Raw genomic sequence first — 15,996 nt, 5'->3', positions numbered from 1 at the left:
AATGCCCATATCTTGTTAAAGCCAATGTACCAATATTCAGAAAACATATCTCTACTACAGTAGAATAAGTTCAACCAGACCTGAGCTGCATGGCATCTGTGGCCAGGTGGTGTGTGACTGCCCACAGCCTGTAGCTGCTGTTGTCTGTCTCGGATCCAGGACTGAGTGTTTTTACTCTGAGTGTCGAAGTCGTCTGAAAGACTCCGGAGCTCGGCCTGCCTGGCGGCCTGCTGAAGTGCTCTCCACTGCTGCTCTGTGTCTTCCACCAGCTGCTGAACCTCTGGTTTCCTGCTCTCCTCCAGATGTTCACGCAGACCTTCCCCTTGTGTCTGCAGTTCCAGTACCTTGGACTCTCCCTCAAGTTTGGAAGTCATAACAGCCTGGAGACAGAAACAGTGGAGTGGGAGCTTAGTGATCACAAGTAGGGCTGGGTACCAAATTCTGTACTTTTTAGGCACCCACCAAATTGCCTCTAAAGTATTGAGTATCAAAAAATGCCTCGTCATTCAATACATTTCAATACCTAAGGAGTAAATCTCAGCACCGTCACTGAGCCAATAAGCATGCAGCATGCTTCTATCAAGATCTAATAATGTTTGTGATTGGCTGTCTAACGTCACACCTCGTAGAGACACGCAGGAAAAACTTACAAAGTCAAAAATTACAAGAGACGGGGCTCACGTAGTAGGAGCTGAAAAATAAATAAAAAGATTTTTGCCATAACGTGTGATGTTGTCATTTCTTTTTGTTTTATAAAATTTGTATCGAAAAAAGTATCATTTAGGAACCAGTATCAAAGTCATGGTATTGGTATCAGTACCAGTATCGAATATTTTTTAACGATACCCAGCCTTAATCACAATTTACCCTAGACTTCACTCCAACCAGAAACTCGTCAGGGTTTCCCCCCTGTATTGCAAGCATGCCTAAATTGCCCCCCACCAGGCCTAAGCTGGAAATGATTTTTTTAATCTATTTTTAAGACATTTATTTAACTACAGTTAGCCTACGGAGGGGCGGCTCAGTTGGAAACTTAGAGGTAGTCATATTTTCAAATCTCTAGTTAGCTTTCAGCACTGACTTAGAGTTAGTTAGTCTTAGAGCTTTTGTAAATTCTTAATTTCGCAATTCCTTCGATGATTCTGTTATCAAGGTCTTGAAGGTGATTTGGCGAAGAGGAAGAGTTGCTGACCAGTGGAGATGGGCGGAGGGAGTGTGGATCCCCAAAGAGGAAACTCGAAAAACATCAACCAGTTTCGAACTATTTTACCATTGAGTGTTGAAGGGAAGGTGTTTTTCAGCATCGTGTCACGAAGACTGACAGAGTTTCTCCTCAAGAACAACTACATCGACCCCTCAGTGCAGAAGGGGGGGATTCCTGGAGCTCCCGGCTGCTTGGAACACACTGGTGTAGTTACACAGCTCATCAGAGAGGCCCATGAGAACAGAGGTGACTTAGTTGTCTTGTGGTTGGACCTGGCCAACGCCTATGGGTCCATACCGCACAAACTGGTCGAGCTCGCTCTACACCTCCATCATGTTCCCAGTAAGATCAAGGACCTGATCCTGGATTACTACAATAATTTCAGGATGCGGGTTACTTCTGGGTCAGGAACATCAGACTGGCATCGCATTGGGAAAGGAATAATAACAGGCTGTACCATCTCTGTTATTCTTTTTGCTCTTGCCATGAACATGGTGGTCAAGTCAGCTGAGGTGGAATGCAGTGGGCCCTTAACCAAGTCAGGTGTACGACAGCCCCCTATAAGAGCCTATATGGATGACCTTACCATCACAACAACATCGGTCCCAGGGAGCAGGTGGATCCTACAAGGACTTGAGAGACTCATCACCTGGGCAAGGATGAGTTTTAAGCCCTCCAAGTCAAGGTCCATGGCGCTGAAGAGGGGGAAAGTGATTGACAAGTTCCGTTTTTCCATCTCAGGAACTGTCATCCCAACCATCACGGAGCAATCTGTCAAGAGTTTGGGGAAGCTCTTTGACTCCAGCCTGAAAGTCCAATAAAGAACTTTGGTTGACAAGTCCGGTCTGCCTGGTAGATTTAAAGCCTGGATCTACCAGCATTCCATCCTGCCCCGAGTCCTGTGGCCCATGCTGGTCTATGCAGTCCCAATGACAACAGTTGAGTCCCTAGAAAGGAAGATCAGTGGCTTTCTTCGGAAGTGGCTGGGCCTTCCACGCAGTCTTACCAGCGCTGCACTGTATGGGACAAGTAACATCCTGCAGCTGCTCTTCAGCAGCCTCACTGAAGAATTCATGGTGGTACGCACCAGAGAAGTCCTACAGTACAGGGACTCCAGGGACTGTAAGGTGTCATCAGCCAGCATTGAGGTGAGGACGGGAAGGAAATGGAAGGCTGGGAAAGCAGTGGAGGTGGCAGAGTCACGCCTCAGACAAAAGGCATTGGTGGGCACCGTGGCGACAGGCAGCGTGGGTTTGGGCTATTTCCCAAAGATGCTGGTCAGCCAGGCTCGTGGCAAAGAAAGACATCATCTACTCCAGGATGAGATTCGAGCAGGCGTGGAGGAAGAGCGAGTGAGCAGGGCTGTGGGACTCCAGCAGCAGGGGGCGTGGACAAGGTGGGAGAGTACACTGCAGCGTAGGATCACTTGGGCAAACATCTTACAGGCAGATTTCCATCGGGTCCATTTCCTGGTACAAGCTGTCTACGATGCCCTGCCAAGTCCAGCTAACCTCCATGTCTGGGGGAAGAGCGAGACACCTTCCTGCCTTCTTTGCTCTGGAAGAGGCTCTTTAGAACATCTCCTCAGCAGTTGCCCGAAGGCTCTGGCTGATGGTCGCTATCGTTAGCGCCACGACCAGGTGCTTAAGGCAATTGCTGAGAGCTTAGCCTCAGCCATCAACACCAGCAAACACCATCATGCTCCAAAGAAGGCAGTCCCCTTCATCAAAGCTGGAGAGAAACCCCGGGTACGCTCACAATTAACAACAGGCCTCCTCCACAAAGCCTCTGACTGGCTGCTGCAGATCGACCTGAAAAAAAAGCTGAGGTTCCCTCAGCATATTTCAACAACAAGACTCCGAGGCTTCAAAACATCTTATCATGCTGGAACTTACGGTGCCCTGGGAAGAGCGTATTGAGGAAGCCAATGAGAGGAAACGCGCTAAGTACCAGGAACTGGTGGAGGAGTGCAGGGAGAGAGGCTGGAAAACCTTCTATGAGCCTATAGAAGGCTTTGGATTAAGAGGGCTGATCCGTGGACTGCTACTGGGACGCAAGTCGGGGCTTGATCAACCCCTAAGAGTAGACTCTGATCACAGAAAATAATGATAATGTAATGTGAAGCCTTCACCTGGATTCAGATATGCACATTTATTAAATGTATAATTTATCCGATCTGCCACTTAAAACTGGCTGCGTAGAAGTCTATGGTAATGGCAATCCTACTTGTGACAGATGTCACATCCATCCATATGTTCTGCTCGTGCCCCTCGCTGCACAGTTATAGGACAGAAATCTTTCGCACTATTTCAGTAAGTGTTAAAACAACATTTGAGTCAGCTGCCCCCACTGTACCACTGTCAAAGTACTTCGCTCCTAGCGAGGAGCCTGATTCTACTGAAAGGGAAATGCCCAACCCCAGCTTCTCTTTTTTATTTTATTTTCCTTTATTTACTTCTTTTATTTTTTTTATATTATTTAATTTACTATTTAATTCATTTATTTAATTTACTCCTTTTTTATCACTATTTATTTATTTTTATTTCTATTTTTTCAGCTCTCTTTTAATGTTATATATTTATTATTATTATTATTATTATTGTTGTTATTTATAATTCTTTATTTTTAAGAAGTCCTTTTTTACTTAATATCTATTATCATCTCTTTATTTTATTTATTTTAATTATTATTATTATTAATGTTAATAATATTATTATTGTTTATTTTGTAATTACTCTCTCTTTTACTTATCACTGTTACTACCTCTCCATATAGAGGTATTTACCTCTGTACTAACGCCATTGAAACTTAGACATGAACTGCTGTTCAATGCCCTGAAACTTTCAATAATAATAGTCTGAGTAGTTTTGGCAACATACTGAGGCTAAATCATATTTTCTCAAAATAGAAACTTTACAAGTTGATATTGTCACTGATTTGAAAGCTCACCTGTGCGACCTGTAACCTTTCTTCAAACGGCATGTGACTGCCGAGGGACAACAGCTTCTGCTTCTGCTCTTTGATCCAGCACTGGATGCTTTCACTTTGGCTTTTGAAAGCATCAAAGTCCCTTTCAGTAGCAGCGTCAGCCTGTGCCTTGTTGAGACCGTCCTCAGCGGCCTGCAACACTTTCCTCCACTGCTCCTCGGTTTGTCTGACTGTGTCCTGAACCTCTCGTCTGCTGCTCTGGTCCAAGCCCTGGCTGTCACACAGACTCTGGCATTGTCGCTTCAGACGCTGGAGCTTTGACTCTCCATCAGGCTTGGAGCTCAGAATAGCCTGAAGAGAACAAATACCCAATTTAGGAGACCACTTTGCCTCTATCCTCAGGAAACAAGCCTTGACAAGATGCTTTACACATTACATTGCGGTGGAATTTCCAGCTTATGAACCCATGTTATGTAAGTTGAGACAATGGTACCCAGGTGTCAATCAGGTCAGTGTCCAACATAACCTCATAATCTTTCCAGGCAGAGTTGTTGTTCAACGTTGTGCCTCTATAGATGACGGGAGACGTAGCAGCTGTATGATAAGACAGCGCTGATCACCCTGCCAAGGTCATTGAGAAAGCAAACACATAACACATTTCTTCTGTGCTGAGATATTTGGGCGCCCGCAATATCTTTGTTTACCTGAAAGGCTCAGCTAAACTAAATGCCTCCAGCATGAGTTTAAATACAACTCCAAGAAGACAGAAACTTCAGAGAGTTGGGGACGGCAACCACACTGTACTGTGTGATCCTAAATTCTCCTCAATTAAGTGTTCATTAAATGCTCCTTCTTCTTCTTCACGTATGTGAAATGAATTGTGCTGCTCCTGAGATTCGCTGTGTTCCATTAGAAGGAATCATTGCACATGGGTAGGCACTTGTAATGACATTTTGAACATGTTTAGAGGCTTAAAACACATTTAAAACTTGCCCTGTTTAAGCCTGTTGGGTGCTAACGCTAGCAGGAGGATAACACGGTGTAGGCGCTACCGATTGTTTTCGTTTTTTGCTACTGCCAGCACTCCAAATTTCCAAACAACAGAGCTACATGTTGAAATTGACCGGAATTCTCCTTTAACACCCATCACAACCTTAACAAACCAATACACAACCACTTTAAACTTACTTGTGCAATTTGGAGCTTTTCTTCAACTTGCATGCAACCAGCAAGCGACTGTATGCTCTGCTCCTGGTCTCTGATCCAGGACTGAACATTTTCGTTATGGGTTTTGACAGCGTCTAAGTCCTTGCCCAACAGGGCTTGTGTTTGGGCCTGGCTGAGATTCTCCTCAGCCTTGTGCAGAACCGTGCTCCACTGCTCCTCTGTTTCTCGGAGCGACTGCTGGACCTCTTGTTTCCTGCCGTCCTGCAGGTCCTCCCGCTCACACAGACTTTCACTTTGTCTCCTCAGGGCATTCATTTTAGAGTCTCCTTCGGCTTTGGAGCTCAGGATGGCCTGGTGACAACATGGCCAGATGATGAAAACGTTTGGATATGAAAATACATGTTTGTGATGTAAGCATCCTCAGATAATAAATCCTAATGACTTATGATGATCCCTGACTTTTAACAGGTGGAAACCAATTCTGAAACTGGTGACCTAATTTCCCTCAGCCTCAATTGATACTTTAATATTAAGGGTAAAAACATAATATAACAGGGCAACCTCTAGCTCACCCAGTAGAGTGTGCGCCTCATGTAGGCTGAGTCTTTGGCCTTTCCTGTCTATCCACTATCACTATCGAATAAAGTATGGCTGCTTGAGATTTCTCTCTGGCTCTAGGTTAAAACAAAGTAGTAACTTTCTCCAAGCAAACTTGAAAATACCGGTCAGGAATCTATTGTAGAGATGCCTAACAAGCAGAACAACAAAGACTTTTCTATTTTTTCATATAGGAAAGTGAATCAACAGACAGCCATACGTGTTTGCTAGTGCTAACGAGGACCACTGTGATGAAGCTAGGGCCTCAGTGCTGACTGCCTCGACAAGTATGGAGCAGATTTTAGCTGAAATAAAGTCTGTGGCCTCCCGTGTGAACGACATGGATGAATCAGTCGGTGCTCGCCTTGATGTTATTGATGGAGCCCTGAGTGAAATGAAAACGTCTGTCACCTCAGTCGAGAGCTCTCTCTTCACTCTTTCTAGCCGAGTGACCGACTTAAAAAAACGTATGCAGGAGGCTGAAGGCAGGGTCTCCGCTACAGAAGATGACTGCGGCAACTGCGGCAGCCACTTAAGCGCCATGGAGAAGACAGTGGAGCTGCTACGGCTGAAAGTTGACGATTTGGAAAATCGTGGCTGCCGCAAGAATTTGAAGATTGTTAACCTCCCAGAGAAAGCCGAAGGTACTCCTCTCGTGGACTTTCTCCACTCTGTACTACCGACCTAAGTCGGCTTACCCGCTAACCACCCTCCGCTAGAGATTGAACGCGCCCACAGAGCCCTGGCTTCAGCCCCGCCACAATATGTACAATACAATATGTACCGTGGGTTTGCTTATCCAGCCCGTCTGCGGTGCCTCCACAAAAGTCGGATCCGCTTTTTTGACAACCCTGAGACTCCTGCTGCATTTTTGGACACTCTTAAATAAGGTAACGTTTGTTTTCCACCAGTAATGTTGGAGTAAGATGGACATAACCCCCACCGAACCCCTATCAAACATTATTTCTGGTGTTTGGTTGTTATAGAAACTGTTGACAGACTGATTAAGCTGCAACATTTCTCCTTGGTAACAGGATATTTTTAGTTGCTTTGACCGCTTGCTTTGTTTTGCTTATTGTAGTGTACAAATAATTGATATACTTTAGTTTCAAATGAGTTTTACACTTCACTACAATGCCTTTCCATAACCTTCTGTTATGACTACAGCACTTTGAATTTTATTTGACTTTTTATATCACCCTTTTTTTTCTTTTTTGGGCATTTCTGCCTTTATTGGATAGGAAAGCTGAGATATAAAAGGGGAGAGAGAGGGGGAGAGACATGCAGGAAAACCGTCACAGGTCGGACTCAAACCCTGGACCTTCTGCGTCGAGGAATAAACCTCTGCATATGTGCGCCTGCTCTACCAACTGACCTAACCAGCCACATGGTATTTCATATTTAAGAAGTGACTGACATAAAGCCCATGTCCCAGTTCACGTACAATTCAGTAATTTTCATTTTGGGGTGGTGGTGTCATTTATTTAGCCTGGAGTTGTGATATTGTCTCAAGCGCCTGAGCTGTTACTGTTGTCTATCTTGTTAAATTAGGATATGTTTAAGCCTAGTGTGATTGGTGACTTCATTTGGGGTACTTTTACCCTGTCGTTTGGGGACAAGATAGGGGAGGGTAAACGCTGCAATCTTGGTTTTCTGTACTTAAATTCTTCCGCTATGCCATGCGACTGGAGCTCTAGGTTCCTTTCCTGTACTGTAGTCAGCTTCTCCTCATTCAGCTTGTATTACCTATTTACTTTCCAACTTAACAATTCCTATGTCTGGGTCACTTAAACTCGTTACTTGGAATGTCCAGGGAACTGGCCACGTAAAAAAGAGGAAGAAGATTTTAATGCATCTGAAAAACAAAAATCCGACATAGTACTACTTCAAGAAACTAAATTATCTGACACAGAACACTTGAAGCTTAGGAGAGATTGGGTGGGTCGAGTCTACTTCTCTTCCCACTCGCAAAATAAAAGAGGTACAGCCATTCTCATACAAAAGAACATCCCTTTCATTTTGGAACATGAAGAAAAAGAGATTCATTCTACAGGCTCAATTCTTAAACAACACATAACTATTCTTAATGTTTATGCTCCGAACTCTGATTCACCTCATTTTATATCTCAAATTGATTTACTGCCTGGGCTTCCTAGCTGGTGATTTTAATTGTATTATGCATGCTTCTCTGGATAAATCCTCCTCCGCAAATGTATCAAATTCAAGGTCACTTCTCTCAACAATTTATGTAAAGACACTGGGCTGATAGATATATGGCGACAGATTAATCCTAAAGTGAGAGATTATACATTCTCACATCCACACAAGTCATACTCCAGACTCAACTACTTTTTTTAATCCCAAACAATTTTTACACGCAGTCCAGGCTTGCCGTATAGACTCTATCGGATCACGCCCCAGTGCTTTTGCATATTGACTCAGCACTTAACATTCCCAACACTCCAACCTGGAGATTCAATACGTCACTTTTGAACAGTGACCCCTTCTGTACCTTCGTCCGGAACAATCTATCTAAATCTAAAAAAAAACAGGTGTCCTCTGCTATGATCTGGGATGTGGCTAAAGCCACTTTACGCGGGCATCTCAAGTTACTAGGTTAGAACAAATACATAAACAAACACCCACAGTTGCAAATCTAAAAGCGCTAGTGACTGCAAAGACCGAACTCAATATTGACCACACTCGCCACGTTCAGAAGCTACTACTTTTCACAAAGCAGAAGTAATATGAATTTGGTAATAAGTCCAGCCGCTTACTTGCCCACCACCTGAAAAATGTGAACAATGATCACTCAATCAACATGATTAGAACTCCCTATGGTGATGATTCCTGTGACCCATTGGCTATCAATAGTACATTTAGATTTTTATAAATCCCTTTACAGTTCAGAGAAGATCGACTCCAACATTACCTCTTACTTAAATTTCATTGCCTACTGTTGCGGAGGAGGAACACTCCACCTTAAATGCGGCATTTATGCCAGAGGAAGTCTGGTCCGCAATCCAGGCCATGCTGAATGGGAAATGTCCGGGGCCTGATGGGTTTCCACTAGAATATTACAAGAAATTTTGGGCAGAACTCCACCCAATTTTTATGCCTGCTATTAATAATATTCTGAAGGGTGATATTCCTCCCTCTGGAGATACGCCTTAATTAGTCTACTCTTAAAAAAAGACAAAAATCCCTTGGACTGTTCAACATACAGACCTATTAGCCTACTTAATGTAGACTACAAAATAGTTGCAAAAGTACTGCCCCGCAGGCTTGAAAATGTTATTCCTAAAATTATTAATGCCGATCAGGCAGGATTTGTGAAATCAAGATATGGCACAGACAATGTACATCGAGCACTTAATGTCATTCACTATATTAATACCCATAAAAACCCACCGTTTACAATTTTGTTGGATGCCGAAAAGGCATTCAACCGTGTAGAATGGCCTTTTTTGTTCTCAGTCTTAGAAAATTTTGATTTAGGTTCCAGTTTTATCAATGTGATCTTTACTCTGACCTCCTTGTGTTAATACAAATGGACTGATGTCGGAGGGTTTCGCAGAGCACAGAGGTTGTAGACAAGGGTGCCCCCTGTCACCTTTATTGTTTACACTGTTTAATGAGCCCCTGGCCGAGGCCATCAGGACTAATCCGGACATAACCAGTATTACAGCAGGTGAAAAGAACCATGTCATTTCCTTATTTGCTGATGATGTCCTGTATTTAAATAATCCTGAGAAATCAGTTCCAGATGATTTGAACAATCTATTTGAGACGAATTATTCCCCTGTGATTCAAAAAATTAGAAACGATTTGAAGAAGTGGACCTCCCTGCCGACTTCCCTCTTCTGGAGAATAAACACTATAAAAATGAACATCTTCCCACGGTTAAACTACTTATTTCAAAATCTTCCATGCTTCTTGACCCCAGCGTTTTTTAAGTCGCTAAACTCATATATCTCTCAATATATTTGCAACAAACATCAGAGGGTTTGTTTTTCTAAACTTACTAAACCGAAGGAAGTGGGAGGTTTATCCCTTCCCAACCTACAACTTTATTATTGGTCGGCTCAACTCAAAATGATGACAACTTGGTTTATAAAGAGGAGGGATTCTTTATGGATTAGTCTCGAGTCTCTGGCATGTCATCCTAGAAGGCTTGAATCCCTCCCCTTTATTAATGATATGGACCGGATGAACTCTCTCAACAATAATATTATTTACAACACACTACAGGTCTGGAGCGATGTGAGAAAATATTTAAATATTCCCTCTGCTATCTCTGCTTGGTCTTCCCTGGCATTGAATCCTGACCTTCAGGTGCAGATCAGGAGTATTGGTTTGCTGGAGTGGGCTTCCAAGGGCTTATCAGATGTCACAGGCCTATTGATTTCCAACTCTGTAAAGCCGTTTGAGCAAATTAGAAAGGATTTGGACATTCCTCGTAACGACTTTTTTAAATATCTCCAAATTTGCCACTTTGTGGAATCTCTTTTTAGGAAGAACAGGATACGCTTAGAGCTATCAGAGTTGGAAAGTGCTATGGTCTTGGCCAAATCTCTTAAGGGGCTGATTTCAAAGATTCATTCTTTACTGCTGTACTCTGACTCTTCAGCCTATGACTCACCAAAGCCGGTATGGGAACGTGATCTGGAGGTCACATTTAGCTCTGCAGATTGGACCAAGATTTGCAATGGAATCTTCCCAAAATGTACTTCGATTTCTATACAGAATTTTAAGTTTTTCCATAGGAAACTCAAACTCAAAAATCAATTAAAGAAATCCAAATTATAATTAATACAGATTAGAATCATATCTGCTTTATATCAAAAATTGATGACAAATAAACATACAACTAAATATATAAAAGAAAAATGGGAATCTGAGTTTAACACGAAAATTTCGGATGATGATTGGCAAGATGTGGAAAACACATCAGACAACCACCAATTTGCAGATATGGAGGGAGTTCTCTTGGAAAAATCTGATCCGTTTTTTATTACGCCCAAGATCAAAAGTAAGTATAAAAGCATAAATTTAACATGTTGGAGAGAGTGTGGAGTAAAGGATGCAGACCACTCACACATATTCTGGAAATGTCACAAAGTACTGAAGTTTTGGAGAATTGTACATGAAACCATACAAAAGATACTAGGGTACGATATTCCTATGAGCTACACGGTACTGTACCTCTGTAATTTTAATTCTACCAAAGAGAGTGTAAGAATGAGAGACAAATATTTGGTTAAAATACTACTGATAGCTAGTAAGAAAGCTATAACAAGGAAATGGGGTAAGGAGGATCCTCCTTGTAAAGAAGAATGGATAGGTATAGTAGAAGAACTCTATATGATGGAGTAACTGACACACCGCCTGAGACTACAACAAGCACAGCTTGAAGAAAAGTGGAAATGGACAATATTCAGAACCAAAACCAGCGACGAGGAATATGGACAAAAACAAATGATTTAAATGAAGTCACGAGAAGAAAAGATGAACTGCTAGAAATGTAACTCCCAAACAAATATTTTGTTTGTTTTGTGTTTTTTTGTTTACTGTGTTATTTTGATTGTGGATTGTTTGTGTGAGTTTTATAATAAAAATCTAAGTGAAAAAAAAAAAAATCAATTAAAAAAAAGAAAATTTCACTGAATTTTCAGAACTTAACTGCAATGTTCTATGAATACTTATTTTAATCGGAATCGGTTAAATAAAGCAGTTGACATTTAAAAAAAAAAAAGAAAAGTGAAAAGCCCCAAAAACATTGTGATGTAATATGCTAACATATGTATATGAGCCTGAGCAAAGTAACTCTTTTTAAAATAAGTCTTATCAATGCCACCTTCACAGTCATGGTTCATGCAAACTGGCTTGTGAAACAGTTCATTCAATTCCATAATTAGATTATTTTTGGTTGCAGATTTGTCTTGTTAAGTTAAGTTTCATTTATGAAATCAAGAATGGTGGAATATTATTTATTGAAAATAAACCGGGTATTCCCCACCAAATTGTCTGCAACTGACTTGTGCTCTGTGCTTCCTCTCCTGTGTCTGGGTGTCTCTGTCAGAGGGGGTGAGGGGCTGCAGAAGCTTGGTGATCCAGGTCCTGGTGCTCTGAGCCTGAGTATTAAAGTTGTCACATTCTGCCTCCAGCGCGCTCTGGGCATCTGCCTGCCTCTGCAGCCTGCTTTCCAGGTTTCTGTAGCGTTGTATTAAGTTGTCGCCGTCCTTCAGGAGGCTTTCAGCTCGGATGCCTTGTCTGCGCACTGATGCTAAGAGCTCACTGAGAGACTCAGCTCTACTGCTGTCTCATTGGAGGCAAGGTGAGGTTGTAAACAAAAACAGGCAATTCATTCAGTGCTGTACTTAAGACATAAAGACAAGATACAAAAGAAACACAGGCAATATAAAAAGATACAGAAAGTAAAGGACAGAAGCTTCAGGCTCTAGTTTTTTGGCAGTTATTTTGAATATGTACTGCCAACACCAATAATAAAATGTGTTTAAAAATTCTAAAAAACACCCATTACAATGGTCAAATGTTGGCTTATCACAGATGTAACAATGTCTGGCGTATTTGGATACAGAAATTGAAATTCATTCAAGTTTAATATATTGTTGCATTTGGGGTTTTATTCATAATTATTATATGTAATATTTTAATTTCCAGTGGAGTTACCTATTAAACATGTAGTGTTGTCCTAACTATAAAATATCTTTGTCATACATGTTTAAATCTGACAGTTCAGAGTTTTTCAGTCTGAAAATATCAGCATAGAATGAATGTTGAAAATCACCTCTCATCCTGAAGGTTTTTGAGTAGAAGTTTGACTTTGTCTACCTCCACGGGCTGTTTTTCTTTGTTTTGAAGCCAGTCACGGAAGCTATTGTGTTGCTTCTGCAGACTAGAGAATAAAAGACACAAGTCAAACAAACATGTTTTCTTAGTTTTTTTTAGTGGTTACAATTACACATCACACATCACAGGGTTTCCCCCAGAAAAGTTGTTTAGCCCGGTGTCTTTTTTTGACGAGGGCCCGGGTGGGGTCAGTCCCAGACTAATGGCAGCATTAATGTAGAGCCCAATAGTTTCTGTGATACCAAATCATGGACGGAATCACGAAATTAAGAATTAAAAAAAGCTATAAGACAGATTCCATAGGCCCTACATTAAGTCAGCGCTAAAAGCTAACTGGAGATTTGAAAATATGACTACGGCTAAGTTTCCAACCAAGCTGCCCCACTGCAACTATAGTTTAAAAAACCTTTTAATACATTTAAATGTCCCCCCCCCCCAATGGCTTAGGCCTGGTGGGGGGCAACTTAGGCCCGGTGGGCCACCGCACAATACACTGGGGGAAACCCTTTATCATTTCTGTGCAGTTTGTGAGATTCCTGATCAAAAAGGGAAGATTTTGACACTTTTTTCACTGTTTTCAGAGCACAGCTAACACATTAGCAGAAGCAGAAATGTATTTATCTTCATTTGCGATTACCTGTTCAAGTCCCTGAGGAGGAGCTCCATTTGTTTCTGCCTGTTGAGGCAGTGGGTTCTGAACGTGGCCACCTCCTTCTGCTGCTCCTTCAGCCAGTCAGTGAACTCTGAGAGCTGCTGGAGAGGAACCTGCTGGCTGCCTCTCTCCAGCTGAACCTTCAGCTGCTCGAGACGTCTCTCTGCATCCTTGGATTTTAAAAAAACCTGATGGGCATGAGAGAAATTGTGAGGACCCAACCGTCATCCAACAATCTACAGAATCCCTCTACACATCAAATGATCCATGCACTTACAGTGAGTCTTTGCAGGGATGTTTCCACGTCTGCTCTGCTCTCAGGGTGCTCAAAGCACTCATTGACGGAGAGCTGCAAGTCCTGGAACCAATCCTCAAACGACTGCCTTTCATCTAGAGGAAAATGAAAAGTTAGAAATTTACAAAGCCAAAATTACAATCCCATACAAATTAATAAGGCAATGGTATATCAGTGCTGTGTTTCTGTAAATGTATTTGGAATCTTTCTGCCACCTAGAGTCACTCTACTTCTCACTTGGTTTTGCTATCCATTTCCAAATGGCAATACCGCCACAGTAAAAATAAACACATTCAGTACTTAAGATCACAATTGACAACACATAAATGTAAACACATTCCTGATAGATTCACACTTCATTGTATATGATCATCAAGATACCGTCTACTAACACAAAAGCCACACTAACCTTTGATAACATTGAGCAGGCCTTTGTCCCTCTCCTCTCTCTTCAGCTGGATCATGGCCTGGGTGCGGGAGATGGCCTCCTTCAGCCTGCTGCAGTCTACAGACAGCACCTCCAGCACCTGAGGACTGGCTACACTGGAAACCAAGCCAACCTCCTTCATCGCAGCCTCGGCCTGCTGCTCCTGAGCCTCCAGTTTATCCCACAGATGCTGTAAGGACAAGGGATGAAACAGTGAAAATGCTGGCAGTAACAGCAACAGTCCACTCTAAGAAATAAATTCTTAAGTTCTGGCAGCTCATTACCCAGACTTTGCTCCATATTTAAAAAACGAAAATTATGTGTGTACCTCAGTTAAAATACAGAACATTTGAAAAAAAAACTAGTTGAAAAAAGCAACAAACGCCGAAAAAAGCCACATAAACATCGGAAAAAGCGGCAAAGAGGTCGAAAAAAAGTGTCACAAAGGTCAGAAAAGCAACAAGAGATATGATTAACTTTTTTTTAAGTAAAAAAAACTGACAATGTAGACGTATAATCTCCCAAAACCAATCTCTGTGGCGGACAAAAGTTGTCGGAGCAAAAATTGTGCAATTCCAAAAGTAAAAAACTAAATTACAACTATGATTCTCGTTCTATGGACAATTTCTGTTAAAATAAACAGCCATACAGTACAACTGTTAAAGGGGTGATAGAATGCTAAACCGAGTTTACCTTGTCATTTGGTTCGGTGAGTGAAATGGGCATACAGAGAACCTCAAAGTCCCATTGACACCTCTTTCCTATGCAAATCTCACAATTTGAAACTGCAGCTGAAAATGGACGAATCCCAATGAAGCTAATAGTTGACGTGAACTTGGTGGCTGTACCTTAATTGGCTCTGGTCTGTACCTTTGTCACTCCCCAAAATGTACATACAGACCACTGGTCTGAGACCAGCTGGTGTTCTGAATGTAGGTCACGCAGATCTCAGACCTATCTATCTAGTTAGTGGTTCAGTTAAACCAGAAAAGATGACTATGCACTGGGTACAGAGCACCATGCTGCCGGTCGTGGAGTTCCGTCAGGTCGGTGGTAGTTGGTGGTCTAGTCACCGGATAACTTCAAGTGTGGCATGCATGTTCCTTGATATTAATAAATTAAGTTATGTTTTCATTTATATTGCAATGTAAATAATACACTTAACCAGTAGCGGAGTGGCAATCGGGAGAGTCAGGACTTTTCCCAATGGGCTGGTAGTGTTTCGAGGCCGCGAGGGCCAGTCTGATAATAGTTATACATTGCAAGTTCTTAGCAACACCATCCGGCGGCCTGGTGTGCAGCCGCTGCCCACTGGTCAAACTGTGCAGCCTCTGCTCAACCCATACAGCGGGCCGCAGCAGCGGGCATCATTAGACTCACACTTGGGCTGAACGATTTTTGAAAATAATCTAATTGCGATTTTTTTCCCAAATATTGCGATTGCGATTTGATTATTTTTTTAAGCTCTTTGTCTTCTGTATTATTCAACAAAGACAAACAATAAATCATTTTATAGTAAGAACAACACACAATTACACACTAGACAGTTAAATAAGTAAAAATATAGTATATATATATATATATATATATATACATATACACACACACACACACACACACACACACACACAGTATTTTTTTACAGTGCACAGAGAGGATCTGCCTCCAGCCCCTCCCCCTCGTGAAGTTGCGCTGCCGTGTGCACTTGCTCAGAGAGGCTATCGTTACGTTAGCTAGTTGCTGGTGTTCTTGCCGTGGGATTAACTGTACTAATAAAACCGTTGAAACACCACGCTGCTGTGAAAGCTCCCCGAACGTCATTTATCAGAGTCTGGTTGTTACCCCTCTCAGAG

General features: G+C 42.1%; 1 protein-coding gene across 1 annotated transcript in view; it reads right to left on the bottom strand.

The window, feature by feature from the left end:
- Positions 1 to 15,996, bottom strand: part of LOC116036810 (nesprin-2-like) — a 149,830-nt gene that overhangs the window by 33,512 nt on the left and 100,322 nt on the right. Inside the window, exons 38-45 of the mRNA XM_035994929.1 lie at positions 14,126 to 14,333; positions 13,699 to 13,811; positions 13,407 to 13,609; positions 12,708 to 12,815; positions 11,935 to 12,214; positions 5,321 to 5,650; positions 4,154 to 4,483; positions 81 to 380 (exon numbers count right to left, since the gene is read on the bottom strand). Of these exons, the coding sequence (XP_035850822.1) occupies positions 81 to 380; positions 4,154 to 4,483; positions 5,321 to 5,650; positions 11,935 to 12,214; positions 12,708 to 12,815; positions 13,407 to 13,609; positions 13,699 to 13,811; positions 14,126 to 14,333 (1,872 nt within the window). The remainder of the gene's footprint in view (positions 1 to 80; positions 381 to 4,153; positions 4,484 to 5,320; positions 5,651 to 11,934; positions 12,215 to 12,707; positions 12,816 to 13,406; positions 13,610 to 13,698; positions 13,812 to 14,125; positions 14,334 to 15,996) is intronic.

Source organism: Sander lucioperca, chromosome 18 (genome assembly GCF_008315115.2).
Source record: "Sander lucioperca isolate FBNREF2018 chromosome 18, SLUC_FBN_1.2, whole genome shotgun sequence".
Taxonomy (NCBI): Eukaryota; Metazoa; Chordata; class Actinopteri; order Perciformes; family Percidae; genus Sander; species Sander lucioperca.
Note: the sequence above shows the minus strand (reverse complement) of the source record. Positions and strands in the feature narration are given on the sequence as shown.